The 19339-nt window shown below is 47.1% G+C and overlaps 1 protein-coding gene across 3 annotated transcripts in view; it reads left to right on the forward strand.

Annotated features, from left to right (window-relative positions):
• The window catches only part of SH3RF3 (SH3 domain containing ring finger 3), a 387937-nt gene that overhangs the window by 18849 nt on the left and 349749 nt on the right, over positions 1-19339 (forward strand). Inside the window, exon 1 of one of the 3 annotated variants that reach the window (XM_079111164.1) lies at positions 315-5731. The exons of the other annotated variants lie outside the window; for them this stretch is intronic. Coding sequence (XP_078967290.1) covers positions 5642-5731 — 90 coding nt within the window. The 5' untranslated portion in view covers positions 315-5641. Of the gene's footprint in view, positions 1-314; positions 5732-19339 lie in introns of those variants that run through there. 3 annotated transcript variants of the gene reach the window in all.

A 19339-nucleotide genomic window follows, 5' to 3' on the forward strand; every position in this document is an offset into this window, starting at 1 on the left:
TGTTGGTCAAAGGGTATATACTTTTGGTTATAAGATGAATATGTTCTGGAAATCTAATGTACAGTATGGTGACTATAGTTAATAACTTTGCATACTTGAAATTGTTAAGAGGGTAAATCTTAAGTATTCTTACCATACACACAACAGCAAAAAAGTAATTATGTAGTGGTAGATGTTAAACAGCTTGATGGTGATAATAGTTTCAAGTAAACACACTGTCTTAAATATATATATATATATATTAAGTATATATATTATATATTTGTATATTAAATATATATATATAAATATATATTATACATATAATTTTTTTATTCCCCAGATATGGCTAGGGAATAGCATTATACATGATAATAAAAACAATGTTTCAAAGCCTACAAAATCGCCTTACATTGTAGAATAAGCAGACTTCATTTTCCCACAGTATATTGACATCTGTCTTCCAATACCCTTTCCTCTGTATCATAGTTGCTGGTGACCCAGCTCTGGATGTGCTGAGGATTTTATCAGATGGGAGAGGTTCGAATAAGGTGAAGATGAGAAACGAGGATAGCATTTTTCAGCTTGGAAGACAGTGTTTGGAAAAATTGCTTTTTTTTTGTTTTTTTAAACCCAAATAGCAATTGCAAGAAAAGCTACTTTTGGAATTGATTTAGAGCTGAAATGATCAGCATGGCAAGAAGGTGAAAAGGGACGTGGGTCCCTGAGTCTGTAGCAGTGCCGAGCGGGTCCAGGCAGGTTCCCTCAGCCCTCTGTGGCTCCTGGGCACACCTGCTCAGAGCCATCTTCTCCTCTGCATGAATTAGGTGCCTGGTTAGGACCGGAATCACAGCAGGATGACCATGCAAGGATTGGAGCCAAGAGACCGGGCTCCAGAAATGGTCAAAGTGGCCCTTCCCAAACCCTTTGTTCTTACAGCCTGAATGCTGCTGGTTGGCATAGATGGACACATCTGTGGAGTGGGCATGGCCAGTGCTGACCTCCGGGCAGTGGGCTCCACACTCTGGCTCCAGCAGGTCCCGTGTGAGAAACTCAGGGAGCCCCGGTCAGGTGGCGCCACTGCAGAAGTTCCTGAGAAAGCCGAGCACTGAGGGCCTGCCCGAACCTTTGAGTTTTGTCTTTTCATTCCCTTGAAAGGATCAGGGAATGCCTGCCTTTCTGCTTTTCGTAAGGTTGCACTGTGCCTGGTCCAGCATGTCCTGGGGGTCTCTTCTGATTACGCTCATACAAACACACCTGTGCCCATGGTCTGGAGAATTGTCCCCAAAAGCTCTTTGGTTGTCACTGGCCCTCTCAGCCCCTCTTTTGACCAGTCTTCACAGCAGGCCAGAGGTCCCCTGGGGCTGCTCCTCCCTGGCCCCGGTCACATGGCCACATGAGCCCTGTCTCTCTTAATTCCCATGGTGTGTTCATTGCTGTTATTGGTTCTTTGCTAACTTAAGACCTGTCACCTTCACCATTGATCTCTCCATGCTGAAGGACTGACATGTCCTTCCTGTGTTCCAGGAGAAGCCCATGCACGGGGTGTATTGTGCTTCCTTGCACATTCACCGCGTACCAGATTGTGCATGGGCATCTTGCATGTCCCTCAGTACCTCACCAGACCTGGTTCTTGGCTGAATGACCCTCTGCACGACTGTTACCATGCCTTTCCGAGTTCCTATTGGACATGAAGAGCTCTTCTCTAGAATTCATACTCTGGTTGTTTCCCAGGTCTTGGGAGTTTTTCTCCCATGCAGAATGTCAGAACCATGTTGCTCATGCAACCTGGCTCCCTGCATGATAGACGGGAACCCAGTCCAAGTGCAGCTTGTTGGTTCTTGTGGGCCCCAAAGCATGGTGATCAATGGCAGTGCTGTTTCTGGCTTAAGGTCAGGCAGTAGAAATGTGCTTGGGCTCACATCTCCCTCTTGATGGGTCCTCACTGTGTGCCTCTAGGAAAGCCCTCGGATGTGGAAATGTTACCTCTGGGCCACAGTGTGCTCCTCTATAAGGTGGGGCCTAATTCGAGTGTCCACCTTCTGAAGGATTGTGCAGACTGAGGGAGTTCATGTGTGAAAAGTGTTGAGAAAATGCTGGCTGTCTAGTAAGCATGTAATAAGTATGAGCTGTGGTTACTATTATTGTTCTTGGGCCTTAGTTTTTCATAATGCTAAGTATTAGAATGGTACCAAAATAGTGGCTGTTATGGTCGGGGCTCACTTTCATCCGGCACTTGGTTCTGGCTGCATTTAGAACAGATTGTCAGGCAAATGGCATCAGTAATGTTCTCTGAAATATCACTGGACCAAACTGGAAGAGGTGGTTCCAGTTCCTCCAAAGTAGTCGGTGTCTTAGGTGCAAGGTGGTAACAGCCATAACGCACTCCTCTGTGCTGTTGGCCTGCTGCCGTTCAGTCTTTGCATTTGTCCTGTGCCGAGGGGCCTCCAGTTGTGGCGGGCAACCTTGGTCCTCTGATTAGGATCACGCCTATAATCCCAGAGGCTCAGGAGGCTGAGGCAAGTTCAAAGCCAGCCTCAGCAACTTAGCAAGGCCCTAAGCCACTTAGTGAGACTGTCTCAAAATAAAAATAAAAAGAGCTGGGGATGTGGCTCAGTGGTTAAGCACCCCGGGGTTCAGTCCCTGGCACTGAAAAAAAGAAACCTGCCTTTGAAGACAACTTTCTCCCCACGGCCACCTTGGGTCCTGGTTATTCCTTTAGAGGTGGGGAGTCCACACCCGCTTCCTCAGCACAAGGCTGCTGAGAGAGAGTGACTTCCTCATACAGTTGGGCTGGGACTCCGAAGAGGGACAGGAGGGCTTGTGTTGGAGGGCCGCCCAGGGTTGACATGGGAATATCTTTTTTTTTTCCCCAATTTTTGATTTCCCGAATTATGGGTGTCCTTTCTCTCCACTGCCTCCCTTCCAGGCCCTTCCTTTCCTTCCCCTCCCTTCCCCTCCCCTTGGCTGATACCCTCTCAGGTGCCACGACTAGGAAGCTCTTCCTGGAGCCTCCCCTGGCCTCTTCCAATCCCACGGCCTCTCAGGTTCCTCCTGGGTAAGGGCACTCCCCAGCTCGCAGTGGTTCAAACTGTTCCCTCCTAGCATAGGTCTCTCCCTTCCCTCTTGGGGAGGAGTCAGAGAATGGTCTCACTTTGTCCATACGAGAGCTGTTGCCTGGCACCTTCCCAGGGATACCTGGAGGAAATGGCCCAGAAGCCTGTGTCTTTGAATTGTAACCATCAATTGGTCCTGAAAGGTTTACTCAGAGAAAGTCAGTGGAGGGGACAGTGTGGCTCTGTGTGTCAGAACCCCGGATGCTTTGATGGATGGTATCGGGTCCATGTTTTGACAGGCAGCTGTTCTGTCGCTAGGCTGAATGAGGGTAGTTCTTAAATAGAAACTCCAGTGTGCTGTTTGTACACCAAAGAAACACTAGATCTGTGTGTATTCTTTGCCATCTGCTGCTTGGTCAACAGATCTGATAAGAAGCCAACACTTGAGTGAATTATTTTGTAGCGCTAAATGGAATGCTAAACATAGTTCTGTAAATGGTCCAAAAACGATGCCTCGTCAATTATTCAAGGGGGGCATATCAAGGTCTCATTGCTCATTATTGATTCCCAGTTCTCTTGAAATTGATTTATTTGCCCATTGTCCATCAAGTGACCTTACTCGTATATTTTCCTGCTCTAGGTCTTAGGGCACTTGGTTTATTAATTTTTAATTTCTCTTGTAAGAATTTGGAAGTTAACCAGCAGTTATTTAGGTGAAATATTTAGCACTGGAGCCTGACCCATTCATCTTTCATTTAATCACTAACACATAGCAATATGTATATCCATTTATGTATCCATTTATATATGTGTGTGTGTGTGTGTGTATTATTTTCAAGGCTAGGGATTGAACCCAGGACCTTGTGCATGCTAGGCAAGAGCTCCACCACTGAGCTTCGGCCCCAGCCCTATAATTCTTATAAACTATGTGTTTAGAGTTAGTAGTTTGGAAATTCATCCCATTGAATGAAAGTTTTGGAGACTTTCATTTCTGATAATCTTTAGGTTTGCTCAAGACCACCCAGACTGCAAAATTGTGTATAGGACAAGGTGGTCTGGATGGATTGTCATGTGGTGCCGGTGGGATCCAAGCAGAATCATCTGCTGTGTCCTCTCCAGCCCTTTTTGTGACTCTTCTGGTCTCGTGTGATGGGGACGTGGCACGTTATCACTGAGGGTGGGATCCTGGCTCTCACACCTGCAGACGTGTAAGACACGGGCAGACACTGACCTTCCGAACGTCCACATCCTCCTGTGTGGCATGCCTGATGTGCCACCTGTGCAGAGTGTGTGTGGGGACCACAGGGACATGTGCCCCGCACCCGTTGTGAGGTTACAGCTCCATCAACTGTCATTAGTGTGTCTATTCAGAAGCTCCCTGCAAGCTGTGATAGGGTTTTTGAAGACAGTTTTTGTCTTTTTGGACAAATTGGCAAGATGCTGTAGCTTGAACTGTGTACAGATTTCTGCACGTGCAGGCTGGGTACTTCTGAAGAATGAAAGAAGGGTTGAGTAATTGACTCTGGGGAATATTATTGCTGACTGGTGCCATTTTGATGAGTAATAGACCCCATTAGATCACAGTAAAATACTCGATTATGTATAATTAAAGATGGCATTAGTCAGGCAGAAGCCCCAGCATTTAAAAATGTGAAAGGGATAATTTCTAATGCTGAAAAGTACATTTGTGACTGAAGAAGCAGAACATCACCCAGTGTGTTTGAGCCTTGAAGTTGCAAGCCTGGGTCACAGATGCACTGCTTGTTTGGTAGGACAGCTGTTATTCATTTTAGTCTCAAATATTTGTAGTGGTAGCAACCAGGGCAGTTATAAAAAAAGCATTTGAGGTGAATTTGCAGCTTGTGGAGTAGCTCTGATCAGAAGTTTTACCAAAACATGAAGTCTTCTATTTCGTTCTTTGTGTAGTTAGAGCCCAGGGGAGCACTGGAATCTTTGTTTCCCTGTTCATCCTTTCTGCCTTTCAACTGCAAATTCCTCCTTCTCTTCTTTCATTTATTCATTGTTTCCTTCCTTATTCGGAAGCTTGGATTGAGCCCTTTATGTGGACCAGGCTCTGAACTGGGCTCCAGGGAAGAGCAGGAGCAGAGTCCAGCCTTGGGGAGCCTGGGCGGGGCTGTGCTGCCTTTGGCCTGTGGGTGACCTGATTTTATTCAGGCTTCTCTAGTCAGACACTGACTACATTCTCTGTCCCCGCTGGGACCAGTTCTCCAGTAGATCCGTTGGCTCAGAGCTGAGCAGTCTTTGGTTTGGCTTGAGCTCCACTCTGTTTAATCAGGAGTCAAGTGTCTGGCACGCAACTTCAGTTATTAATCACGTTGCTATTAATATTCATATTGACAGTCATTTGCACTTCTAAACCTCTTTTCATCTCAAAGGTTACCGCTGCATTTCTCGAACCACAGATGAATGGCTTCAAACAAGGAGTAGGACCCTCTCCCACAGGGAAGAGCCCAGAGGGAATCTACTTGATCAACTAGCAAGTGGGTCAGGACAACCTAGGACTGGGTTTGTGGGGGACGCGCCTGTCATACACAGCCCCACGGGAGGAGGTCTGTGAATCACCCACGTGTCCATCCAGCTCTGACATGGGCCAGGCACTGTTCTCCACAGCATTACCACCCTTTGCAGAGAGAAGACCATGTTCGATCTTGGAGTTTACTCTCTCTGGGTACCATGTAGGTATCAGGATGCTGACTAAAATGGCATTCAGAAAACTTCATATACAGTGGAAATGTTTTAATGCATGTTTTTGTACTCTAATTGAATTGAATTTAGACTTTTATGATTTTGGGGAATTCCTTTTACAATCATGGATTTTTTTAACCTCTTGGAAGGTCAGAAGCATCTTTTAACACATAGCAGCTGTGGTTCTTGACTTCACATGTTGAAGTCTAGGGGAATTTCCCTAAACACTGACATCTGCCCCAGCCCAAGGGTTCCAACGTGATTGGTCTGGGTGCAGGCTGACATTGGGGTGCTCGGAGGTCCCAGATAGTCCTGTTGTCAAAACTAAGCAGCATGGTCTAAACTGTAGGAGACCTGGAGAAGCTGGAGTGGGAGAAAATTTTCCTGGAAACCCATTCCCAACTTGCAGAGAAGTGTAACAGGTTATGAGAGTCAACACCTAGAATCCTGCCAGGTACGCACCCAAAAGGTGAGCAGGACCTGGCCTGGTAAAGAGGGAGGAAGAGAGAGTTCCATTGGAGAGAACAGTAGGCATGGAGCCCTTTTGTCTCAAGAAGCTTAGAGCAAATGAGGAGCTGAAAGAAGATGATAGGGACTCTGTGGGGTGGGGGGGGTATTAAGTTGGAGAGAACAGGTGGTGCAAGACTGTGTCTTAGTCCATTTTCCTTTGCTGTGACAAAATATCTGAGGTTGGATACTTTTTAAAGAAAAGAGGTTTATTTAGCTCACAGTTCTGGAGATGGAGAAGTTCAAGATCAGGTGGCTGTATGTGGTGAAGGCCTCCTGCTGTGTCATAATGTGTTGAGTGACATCATGTGCCAGGAGCACAAGTGAGAGTTATGAGCCTTGGATATAAAAGAGGCCGAACCATGAGAAGGCCTAACTTAGTAACAATGTGCTTTCATGCTAATGAATGCAGTCCCTGGAGACTTAACCTACTCTCTCAAGATAAGCATTAATTCTTTCCAAGGATGATGCCCCTCCATGACTCAGTTACCTCCCTCAAAGCCTCACCTTTCGGAGGTCCCACTTCCTTCTCATACTGTTATGCTGGGGACCAAGCCTCCAGCTTGCAAATCTCTGGGGACAACTATATCCAGACCCCAGCACCATGTAGTCATATCAGTCTTTAACCTGATGGTTGTTGAAGCCATCTTATTTATGAGCCTGGCACTATTCTGTTCATTAGTTCACTTAAAAATCAATTCCTTAGAAAAATTATTTCTTCCAAAAAACAAAATCCCAATTCAACTCATGCACTTAGTTCTGCTAACGGCTCGGTGAAATAGGTGCAATGATTACCCCTTTTGCCAGGGGGAAAGGCGAGGCTCAGGGAAGTCATGTGGCGGATCATGCGGAGCTGATCTGAGCCAGGTGACTCTGGCTTTGGTGCTGGGTCCACATTCCTGTGGGATTGTTGCTCTGAACCTCCTTTCACCGAGCAGGAAGCCAAGGTGCAGGTTCTGGCCTCAGAGTTCACAGAATTACCCACTTTCAGGCCACCCAGAAATTAAAACATTTTGCATTATCTTTTACCATACTGTAAATGCAAGAAAAAAAAATGTGTGCAAGTCAAGTTCATGGTGGAACCTAAGGGCGTACATACAACACTGCCTAATTCCTGGTGCTGATGGAGGAAGGGACTGGAGGAGGGAGATTGTACCTTTCCATTCCTGAAATACCCATGAAGGTGCCCTTGCTTGTGGGCACAGTTATACTTAAATAGCATCCTTGCACAGAAGACAGACAACAGGACATTGGTGTATTGGGGGGCTGGGATGATCCGTGGTTCTTGTTTATATCTGATGAGTTCTTGACTCATGCAGTGCAATGATCATTATGGAAAATATGTGCAGTGGTCCAGGACACCCTGAAGTGTTTGAAGCTTTCTTTCCTAGATACCTCTCCCTGCCATCTGGGTCTCCTTCCCTCTGGATTGAGTGTTAAAATCAGCCCAGATGTTTGTGGAGCTCAACATTTGTGGCCATGGAGACAGACTGAATACAGAATTTTTTCCTCCCTGGAAATCTGTGCCTGCATGTTTCGAAAACATTTACAAAAAGCTAATGGTTTAACAGGTGTTCAAATAAACCATCTTTTGATGGTCTGAATTCTTAATTTTAAACTCTAAAGCAGCACTGTCCGACAGAAATAGAATTCAAGCCACATAAGTAATTTGAAATTTTCTTGCAGCTGCATTGCAAAAAGTAAAAAGAAACAGGTGAAATTAATTTTAATAATGTATTTTAGTTATTAGCCTACTGTATCCAGAATCTCATCATGTCAATCTGTAATCATCATGAAGTTTTTAATGGGGTGTTTTTTCCCATCCTTTCTTCCTTGCTAAGTCTGAAACCTGGAGTTCGTTTCACGTTTACAGCACAGTTTGATTTAGATTTACGATGGGCATTTCCAGTGCTCAGCAGTGACACGGTGGCAATGGGACAACTTGGCTGTAACGCAGCAGACTATTTTAGATAACCATGATAAAGTTCTGATGCTGACATAATTTTGGCAACTTAATATATGTGTCCTTGCATAATGTGCTTTCACAAGGTTTAGAGGCAACGACATGAAGCTTCCTCTGATTTCTGAATTGTCACTGTGATCGAATCTGCAAACGACGGCAGGAATTTTTGGTTTGAACTTAATGTAATAACAGCCTGGAGGGCTTATAAAACACATGCTGAGAAATTGGTCTAAAACCCAGAATGAGCATATTTTTCATACCCAGCTGATTATTTAAATTTCTCCACGGGAAGTTATTGCTTCTCTGACAAGTCTCATCAGCAATCTATTCTCAGTGGTCTTGATGGACACCAAGTCTAATTTTATTTTTCTCCTACCCTCTTTTTGGAGGGAACAAGATTCAGTTTCTAGCTTCACATTCCTTCCTATGTCTTAGAAATAAGTGGTTACAAAACTGTCACCTGCCCAGCTGTCTGTTTTCTGAGGTGACAAGTGGTACCTATGGTAAGGAGATAGAATTTTCCCCTGTCTTTGTGTTACACCTTGGGAGTGGAGGTGGGGTGACCTGTACTTTCCCTGGTACCTTTGGAAAATTCTTCTTGCAGTGCTTCTGTTAGCTGACATGCACAATGAGCTGAGTAAATAATTCTGGGCTCACGTCTCAAGTTAAGGATGGGTGTGTAATAGCCTTGTTCGGGTGTCTGATGTGCCTACAGTGGCACTACAGCAATCAGAATGAAAGCTAATTTACTGGAAACAGCGAGTGTTTGGAAGTTCACTGCGTGGAAATTGGATTTTTGCCTTTTATTATTTACATTGTGAATTATCAGATTTGTATTTAAGGCCATGGGGATTATCAGGCTCTTTCAACGGCATTATTTAATGAAGAGTTAGCATTTCATGGTTTCAGCTCATCATTGGGAATTCAGTTAACAGGGTTGGGCTGGAGTGGGTGTGAGCAGGAGGCTCCTGAGTGTCAGTGACTGTCCCCTCTCCGGCCTCGTGGTGCGATGCCCAGCCCATCTCGCACATGGCTGCCTCACAGTGCTGCATCACAGCAGATACCACCTTGTCCTTTGAACTTGAAGTGTGCACCTCAGCGCTCTCCTCTTTCCTCAAGGGGAGGGGTTGTGCTCCTGTTGAAGCTGCCATCTCTGGTAGAGGTGGTGCTTAAGGCCACTGATGCAGCTCAGTTTCGACCTCTTGCAAGTGCTTACCACTGAGCTGTACATCCGGGTCTTTTTTTTTTCCTGTCGTTTTTGATATGGGGTGTCACTGTCCTGCCCAGGCTGACCTCGAACTCGTGGACTCAGGTTGTCCTCCTGCCTCAGACTCCTGAGTAGCTGGGACTCTAGGTTCCCATCACTGTGTCTGGCAAGGAAGTGTTTTTTTGATGGACAGTCACACCTTTACAAACTGTCATTGTCACTGTCTACAGTGAAGTGGCATTTTGTAAAGGTGTGACTGTCACTGTGAAGTTGTTAGAAACTTGTTCCTCACAGAATGAACATCATCGTCGGGGCAAATGATAGAACAGAGCTGTGTCTGGACTTTGCACTCTGGTGTTCGCCCAGAGCCGCTGGTGAGTGAGGTCAGAGGAGCACGATCATTTCCTTTTTTTAAAATTGTTTTTGTTTGTTTCAGTTAGTCCCACATGACAGTAGAGTGCATTTTGACACACCATACCTAGATGGAGTGTAACTTCTCATTCTTCTGGTTGTACATGACATAGAGTCACACATGTCACGCAATCAGATGTGCACACAGGGGAATGATGTCTGATTCATTCTACCCCCTACCTCCCTTCACTCCCCTCTGTCTGATCCAAAAATCTAAAGGACCTCTGTTCTTCCCTACCCCCGCTTTATTGTTAATTAGCATCTGCGTATCAGAGAAAACATTTGCCTTTGGTTCTTTGGGATTGGCTTATTTCACTTAGCACAATATTCTCCAGCTCCATCCGTTTACCAGCAAACGCCATAATTTCATTCTTCTTTAAGGCCTAGTGGTATTCCGTTGTGTATATATACCACAATTGCTTTATCCATTCATCTGTTGAAGGGCACCTAGGTTGATTCCATAGTTTAGCTCTTGGAGCACATTCATTTCTGATAAAAGAAATTAAATTCATCCTTGAAGGTAATGTGGACATTTAACGATAATTGAGAGCCACCTTCTGAGAAAAAGCTAAAATTATATTTTTTCCCTACCTTCTTTTTTTAAAATTTTTTTTAGTTGTGGATGAACCTTTATTTTATTTATTTATTTTTATGTGGTGCTGAGGATCAAACCCAGTGCCTCACACATGCTAGGCAAGCGCTCTACCACTGAGCCACAACTTTGGCCCCTTTTCCTACCTTCTTAATTATTTTTTAAAAATTATGTTTTCTTGGGGTTTGGAAAGGGGCTGATGTTGCTCCAAATTTGGACATGTTGGTTTTTAGAAGAAAATTGTGAGAGTGTGAAAGGGCAGAGAATTTACTGTGATTTGCTAGGAGAAATCTGAAGGCCCTGTGTAGATGAAGCACTGGGCTCAGCCCAGGTGATGGGCCCGGTTACGTGACTCACCTCTCACCTGCTCTGGAGGCTGCAACAGCAGGTGTGTCCAGGTGTATGGAAGCCACCTGCCCCGGGTGAGCTTGTTATGGCAGACATACAGTGATTCAGATTTCTCTCCACCCACCTCTTGCTCTCTTCCTCTATTTTTGCAGTACTGGAGATTGAACCCAGGGACATTTGTCACTAAGGTACATCCTCAACCTTTTTGATTTTTTTGAGAGAAGGTGTTATGGTTTAAATAGGAGATGTCCCTCAAAAGCTCATGCATGAGACAATGCAAGAATTTTCAGAGGTGAAATGATTAGATTGTGAGAGGTATAACCTAATTAGGGGATGAACCCATTGATCTGGATTAACCGTGGTAACTGTAGGCAGGTAGGGTGTGGCTGAAGGGTGTGACTGAAGTAGGTCACTGGGGCTGTGCCTTTGGGTATTTTATTTTGTCTCTGGTGAGCAGAGTTCAACCTCTGCTTCCTGGTTGCCATGTTCTGAACTGCTTTCCTCTACTACTGGCTTCTGATGTTGTGCTGCACCTGAGGCCCAAGGCTGTGGAGTTGGCTGATCATGGACTGAACTTCTAAAACCATGAGCCCTAAGGAACTTTTCCTCCTCTAAGATTTTCTTGTCGGGTATTTTGCTCACAGCTACAAAAAAACTGACTGAAACACAGGGTCTCACTAAGTTGCTCAGGCTGTCTTCAAACTTGTGATCCTCCTGCCTCAGCCTCTCTAGTTACTGGAATTACAGGCACGCGCCACTCAGATTATTATATTTCCAACATATTGGACAGAAGTGGGAAAAGGAGGGAGATGGGAGAAGGAGTCCCCTAGTATGTATCATTATAAGTGTGTGTGTGTGTGTGTGCACGCGCGTGTGTGTGTGTAAATAATTTTGAATGGGGCCTCATTGGGAAAATAGATGCTTAGGCTTCAAAGTGCTTAAAGCTTTGTTGTCCCTGCGTGGTTGACTGTCTTGTTATATTTGCTGCAACAGGTTTATTGGGTTGGGTTAAGGTTTGCTTGGTGACTGGTTTGGTTTAGATATGGCTTGAGGAAAGACCAAGATGGCGGACTAGAGGGTGACTGCATCTCATGTCGCTCCAGAACTCAGGATTCAAGAAGAGGAGGTATTGAGAGGCTCGGGACCAACTCAGAGCCTCTGGGTGAGTCTCTCCCACTGGGCGAGGCTCGGCCCGGGCGGCAGGCCCGGTCCGCAGGCAGCTTCTCAGAGCAGGACTGCCCAGTGAGAGGCTTTCAGACACAGCCAGCCCCCACCCCCGGACCCAGTGGTGGGCCTGGACTGCAGGCAGCTTCTTGAAGCAGGGCCGGCCAGAGAGAGGCATCCATGCACAATCAGGCTCCCCTCGGCCCCAGCAGTAGGCCTGGACCGCAGGCAGCTTCTCAAAGCAGGTTTGGCCAGCGAGAGGCTTCCGTTCACAGCCAGGTTCCCCCTTCTGTGCAGAGCCAGGCTCCCCCTGGCCCCGGTGGCAAGCCCAGACAGCAGGCGGCTTCTCGGAGGAGGGCCGGCCAGCGACAGGCTTCTGCGCACAACTAGGCTCTCCTGGCCTGGGCAGCAGGCCGGACACAGGCCTAGACCAGCCATGCCCCAGCCCGCAGTCTAGTTCCCCTTTGGCACCGTTGGTCAACAAGGGGAGGTACCTCTGCCCACTAGCAGGGAATATACCCCACCTGAAGGCCACCACCCCTAGAGGGGCAGCTTCCTTGTGGAGCACTGCATTATCAAGTTCCTCCAAGATTTCAGGCTACTGAAGGCTAGGAGGTGATACACTGGAAATCTACAGGGACTCTATAAGCCAATAGAGGAAATCTGCAATATCTCAGAGTTCCACTGATAAGTGACCAGTATGAGAAAACAAGGGAAGAAAATGGATATGGCTTGAGATTATCCCTCAAGGCTTCTTGTGTTGAAATGTAACCTCTTTTGTGAGGTAAGAAGAGGATGGAAATTTAATCTGACTGTAGTGTTGGGGAGGGGGGTTGGGGAAATAATTAGGATTACATAGGTTAGTTGATGGAGTCCCAGGATTGAATACCTGTGGCTTTACATGAAGGGCGGGGGACCAGAAGGCACACACCCTTAGCACACATATCTCTTGCCATGTGGGTGTTGTCTCCCACCTTGGAACTGTGCCAGCCACCAGGCGATCACAAGATGCAGCTTCTCAACCTTGACCCAGAAACATGAGCCAAAATACTCTTCTTTATAAGTACCTAACTTCCAGTATTTTGTTACAGTAACAAAAAAATGACCAATACAGTGACTTGGGATCATCCTGCAGTCACGTGAAAGACCCCTGCTGTGATTTGCGATGCCCAGGGGTCCTTGAAGGGACTCTTCTGTGCTTGTATGAAGCCACACATACTGCAGCAAGCCCAGGTCCCCTCTCACTTTGACTTTCAGGTGGAGCATGCCGATTGCTAGTTTCTGCGCTCTCTGATTTGCAGTCCACCTTCAGAGACTGGATTAAGCTGCTGCTGTAGTGAACTCAGCCTGGGAATAAGAGGAAATTACCCTGTGACGGATGGGAGGGTTGGCCTTGCTGCCTCGGCCCCTGCACTCTTGCCACATAAGCTCATGTTCATAACCTCGCGCTTTGTGTCCTGTCTGTCGCTCACATCTTCCCCTGCTGGGCTATGGAGGCTTTCTCTCCCGGGTGATGATCTTGCAGGGGGGAGAAGTGTCCTCTCGGGTGTTCGTTTCTGACCTTGGAGTGATTCAAGGGAGAGGAAACACCAAGGGATAGATGTTCTGTTTAAAGAGCAGCGATGTGAAGGGTCACTGCAGGAGGTAGAGATGCAGGCTGCACACTTACCCGGCTGTGCGTACAAAACGAGTCCTCCGCAGAGCTGAGGCGTGAGGAGACAGCATGTGATTCATCGTCTGCGGCTAATGGAGACGCTTAATGCTTTCTTTCCAGGTCAAATACTATCTCTTATTTAAGTCTACCAGGTAAAGGTTAATACAGGTTTTATTTCTTCCTGAGATCACACTCAGCTTGCATGTGACTCCAGCTCGTTTCCACGTGGAGGGATTTGCATCTTCTACCTGGCAGGGCTCCTGAAGCCTCTCTAGTAAGTGCAGATGGCTCGTGGCACCCCCAGGGCGTTCCGAGGGGTTGGAGCTCTTGGCTTTGATTTCCCAGAATGTTGTAATCTTATCAGAGGGGATTGTGTTACTGGCTGAGGACCTTTGCTTGGGGTCCTGGATGGGGTGCCCTCCTGGCCTGGCTTTCTGTTTTTTTTCTAGTAAGAGAGGCCACTGTTCCTGAGTGTTCATTCTTTGCGTCTCCACTCCAGTAAAAGCTTGATTTCTTCTTAAAACAAACTGGCTGGCTGTGGTGGGCACCCTAAGATACCGATGAGGGTATCTCCGCTGCCTGGGGGCAGAGCTGGGCCTGAACCAGGTGGGCTAGTCCCCGTCTGGCACTTGTCCTGGAGCTCTGTTGCCAGGATCCAGCCTGGCACAGGAAACATCCATCTCTTCTCTCAGGACCATTACTCTGCCTCAGTTTCCTCATCCTGTAGAAGAGGGTGCTGCCAGCTGCGTCTGGCCCCAGGGTGAGGGGTGCATGTGTGCAGGACTGGGAATCACAGAGGTGTAAGGCCCTGGAGTTTCTTAACCATCCCCTTGATTACTGTGGATTTTGGTGGGTGAAGAATCAACTTGTTTTGCATTAGGTTTTTCTTGTTAACACAGGAATCCTGATTTGTAATTTGTTGTCCATGTCCTGAATATCCAGTTGTTATTTATGACACTATCAATTGATTGATGGACCCAGAGGGTTAGACAGGTGACACCTGGGGCAGGTGTCACTTTGAAGTCATATCTCTGTTCTCCAGGAGCCAGCCGTCTTGCATGATGAAGAGCCGAGCCAGTCAGCAGCAGCCAAGTAGGGTGACCAGTACAGTGACCAAAAAGCATGAGGCACCTGCCCAAGACAGAGGAGACAAGACAGGGCTTCCTTCAGGAATGGGCAGCCCACACTTTGCTGGCTGAGGAGAGAGAACTGTCCCTAAAGCAGGGGCAGCACTAAAGTTAGAAATGGAAACAAAGGAGCTGGTAGGCTCTGCCTTGTGCCCTCAGAGAAGGACATGTGGCCAGGCGGGAAACTGAGGGTGGAAGGGCAGCACCGAAGGTCCTGTCACAGGGAGAACCTCTGTGGGCTGGATTCCAGTCGTGGCTTCTCAGGCTTCATTACATTTACTCTTTGCAGTGACTCTGTGAGGCGATGACATTTGTGAGCCCAGTTTCCCAGTGTCGCGGGGGAGGGCAAGCTATCTGGGTTCCAGAACTCAAACACTGTGGAGCTGAGTTCAAACCCAAGTTTCCAACTCTGGGGCCATGTTCCCTATTCTGGAAGCCAGTTCTGGAGGGGCTTGCTGGGTGCGACCTGCATCCCTGGGCCGAGGCAAGATGCCAGAGTGTGCATTTGGGTGGTCTTGTCCATCCACAGTGGGTGGGAACATCAGGACTGCAGATGGATGGTCACCCCCAGCAGATATTTGGGTGCTAGGGGTGAAAGGTGAAGAGAGCCCTAGCCCAGGGGAGGAGGAGAGGGCCTGGAGAGGGAGGGATTCCTGGGAGGACTGAACCTGGGCTCTGACTTGGATATGAAGAGTGTGAACTTGGAGAGGGATGGAGGGTCCAAGCGCCTGTGAGCTTAGAGCAATTGGCTGTTCATTAGAAGAGATCCCTAATGTGCCCCCTGGCTTCTGTGCGTGAAATCATGGAGGACACCAGTGAGACCATTCTTCTGGCCTTGGAGCAGTTGGTAAATTCTGGGGGGCATAGAGAGGTGAGGCAGGGACAGGTCTGAGTCAGGGACAGGTCTGCCGTATTCACTTTGGTTTAGTTCAGGGCACCATGGTGGTGGGCTCAGGGCCCCCACAGCATGGGCAGGCTTGTCTCTCCCGCCCACTTGCTGTGCGACCTCAGGATGTGGCACAGCCTCTAGCCTGAATGATGCCTCCAGGGGAGGGGAAGTCCTGTGTACTGCACATGTCACACGGTGCCATCACGTGGAAGGGGTCTGTACATATGGTCCCTCCTCCAGCCCTGTCTTGGGAGCACATCCTCAAAGACAGGGACATGTGGGTACTGACTTGAGAATCCTGCAGGCCTGCAGAGACAGGAGCGAGGGAGGGCACTGGCTGCTTTCTTCTATGAATACTTTTGACTCTGAAATTGACTCTGGAGAGACCCAGAACAGGTGCCAGGGAGCCCGCTTTCTTTGTGTATGCTGGTGCACGGCCTCCTTGGAAAGTCTCACCAAGGAGGAATGCACAGGGAACCTCTCGGCAGGGTTGTTAAAATTCCTTCATAGCGTTCATGTAAATAAAATGACTGCAAGAGGGTGCACTGACCTGTAAGCACTCACAGAACCAGGGCCTGTCTCATTTTTTCCTTTATGTGGCATCCCTGCCCCCCAGACTTTAGCAATTAGAAGAAAGTTAGTTCTTTGACTGGGTCCTTTTGCATTCTGATGCCAAGGGTCAAAAACTACAGATAATGACCAGAAACGCACCCCCCCCCCACCTCTTTCTTAACATGGTGGCGGTGAGTTGGGGTGAGTGTGGGGCTGGGATGTGGTGGGGAATGGGGGAGAGGCCCTCTGCTGCTGCCTCTAATGGCACCCATTGTTCAAGATGTCACCTGCTTTAGAGATTCTCACTCTGGCTGAGAGGCTACTTTGATTTGAAGGGAAAATACCCTGAAGTATTTATAGTGATGAGCGGGACTTGATGTACAGGTCCCTCTGCATTGTAGGCTGGAGTTTAGAATCATAGTAGTAAGCCTCTGTTTTACCTCGCCACAGGGCAGGACCCAGCCGGAGGCCCAGGGAGCCTAGAAACAGAAATAAGAACTCATGAGCAGCTTTGGCTCAAACAGTGTTATTTTTGGTGTGTGGTGTATTGACCGTAGGGTGTCGTCTTTGGTTTCTTCGCTAATGAAACAGGTGATTATAGTATTGGAATAAAGGAAATTTTAAGTGAATGCTCAAGAGCCATAAAAGGGCAGACCGGGGCTCTCAATGAATTCACCAAGTACTAACATTTTAAACCTGGAAATTGCATGACCCCATGGTGAGTGATGGGTAGCACAGCCCTGGGTATAGTCAGCAGCTCAGTGTAAGAAGGAAACATCTTAGTAATTGCTCTGCTTTCCCCCAAACAATGTGTTTCTCATGATTTCTCTGGTCTATTACCAACTATTTGTGGCTGGACCAAGTATGAATGAAAGAATGCACTTAGCATCTGATAGAAGGAATAAGACTGATTTCAATTTCATGATCTGAATGTGTGTTTACTTCTCAATGTTCTTCCCTTCCCCCTCACCCTCCCTGGGGTTTTAATATGTTCAGTACAGCAAGATTGCTACACGATCTTTGTGTTTATATGTCTGTTCCTAAGGTGAACTCCAAGGTTGTAGGGGGACAAAAGGACTGCTCTTTGCCCATTGGTGTTTAATCCTCAAGGAATTCTTCTTGGTCTGGTACCGCTTTCATGCCCTCCTTTTTATCTTATTTTTCTGTTGTATTTGGCCCAGCTGGCCTGTTTCCTGATTTATAGCTAGAATTCACTCTCTGCCCGTTCAAGTTTCTATTCCAGGACTCTACTGGGCAGGGGTGTGCTGGTAAAATGCCCAAATGCTAGATCTCTGGGAAGGAGAAAGGAAAAAAAAAAAAAAAAAAAAAAAGAGCATGATTTGTACTTTGCCAATTTCCAAGGTGTAAATACTCTCACTCTGGTTTCTTTCAAGCTTCCAATGTGATAGCTGATGACTGGCAAGACCTCTGAAATTTAGCAGTCAGTGCCGGCCAGCCGGTGAAAACTGGCTGCTGCTCCTGGTTCTCACCAATGCTGCAAGTTCCTTAAGACTTCAGAAGCGTTTACTAATGACCACCCCTGGAGTGTTACAAATCAGTGTAACAAGGCGGAGGTTGTGAATATTTCCCGTTTTTAAGTCCTCTTACTTGAGATCTTCCTTGGAATCTGAAAAGGAAGTCCAGTTTTCTTCAGGGGATCATTTTCCACCCCTCTTTGCCTTGGGCTTTGCCAGGATTCCACCTTCTGCATCAGGGCTGGACATTGCTCCCGGATTTTCCTATCTCACCTTTGATGTGGAAAACCAAACTGGGGGTCCTGACCTCCCTGCCAAACCCCACTTTACCTGTCACTCTCCAGAGTTGGAAGATGGTGCAGATCCTGCCAATAGCTCTTTGCCACGTGTACCAACCAGGTTTCCCGTGATCTTGGAGGAGCTCGTGTGGCGTGTTGTGTGGGACCATGTTGGCCAGTGCTCCCACACCACCTGCCTCCTTCCTGCAGCGTATGGGAAATGCTGGCATAAGTCGTCGCCTGACAGGGCAGTTGGAGAAGCAAGGGCAGTGTGCTCAGGGTACCTGTCACCCGTTCCAGAAGACAAATAAAGCTTGGACAGAATGTCCTGTGAAACCTTAAGATGGGCTGGCAGACTAGCCAGTGGTTGGAATGCGGTCACTCCCACTCATGTGCACACCTTCTGTGCAGCTGGCGGATCTGACAGGTACAGTGTGACCTGCCAAGCTGAGAAGGTGCCCTCTCTGGCCCTTGACAAAAACATTGCCCACCCCGCCTTAAAGCAGCCACAGCCCAGTGACTGACTACTGGGGTGGCGGTGTCACTCTCAAACCATTTTGATGGTGACCTCTCACGTAAGGTCAGGTGTGGCATGTTCCTCTGTGACATCATTCATGTCTGCACTCAAAATCTTTCAGATTTTGGTACATTTCAGATATTGGATTTTTAGGTTAGAAACGTTCAATATGGATCTGTTAAAACTGCTAGAGTAAAACTGTACTTATACCTAACTATAAAACTGTAAACCCCACTGTGTATGATTTTTAAAGGATGGTTTTTTAGCTGTAAGTTATGCCTAGGGCTTACTACTTTAAAAAATAACATGACTGTGTTTATACATGCACCAGAATGCATTCATAAATCTGCCTTCTTGTCAGATGCCCATCCCCTCCGTCCAGCCTCCAGCAAGTCAGAGAGCTTGAACGCTGCTAAAAGTACAATGCAGGCAACTAGGCAGCTTCTCACAGGCACCCCATGGAGGCTAGTGGGAGTCCAGAAGTGAATTAGTAGCAACATTGGCTCAGGAATAGTTCTTAGGTATTTGTTATGGTATGGTGTGGTTCCTGGCATATGGAATTTTGTTCTTCTGTTTTTTTCCAGAACCAGTGCAGCGCATATTTTAAAAAGGGGAAGCGGGAGGAATCATAGTTTTGGACCAGCACATGACTGCCAATTTATTTAGCCACTTAAGAGAAATTGCAGGGACAGGAGGCACGATGGAGCCATTAGAAGAACATGGCTTTCCACATTTGAAACAGAACATGACTCGAATCATTGGCGCTTTCTCATACTTGGAACATACTTGATTTAAGGATATTGGGACAACTTGATGGTGTACAGCCCTGTAAGAGGTGATAGTAAAGCCATAATACATGAGGATCCCTCGTCAGCATGTGTGGTGGGGAGCCTGTTGTGTGTGCAGTGTGGGAT

The sequence above is a fragment of the Sciurus vulgaris genome, assembly GCF_902686455.1.
Source record: "Sciurus vulgaris genome assembly, chromosome: 14".
Classification (NCBI taxonomy): domain Eukaryota; kingdom Metazoa; phylum Chordata; class Mammalia; order Rodentia; family Sciuridae; genus Sciurus; species Sciurus vulgaris.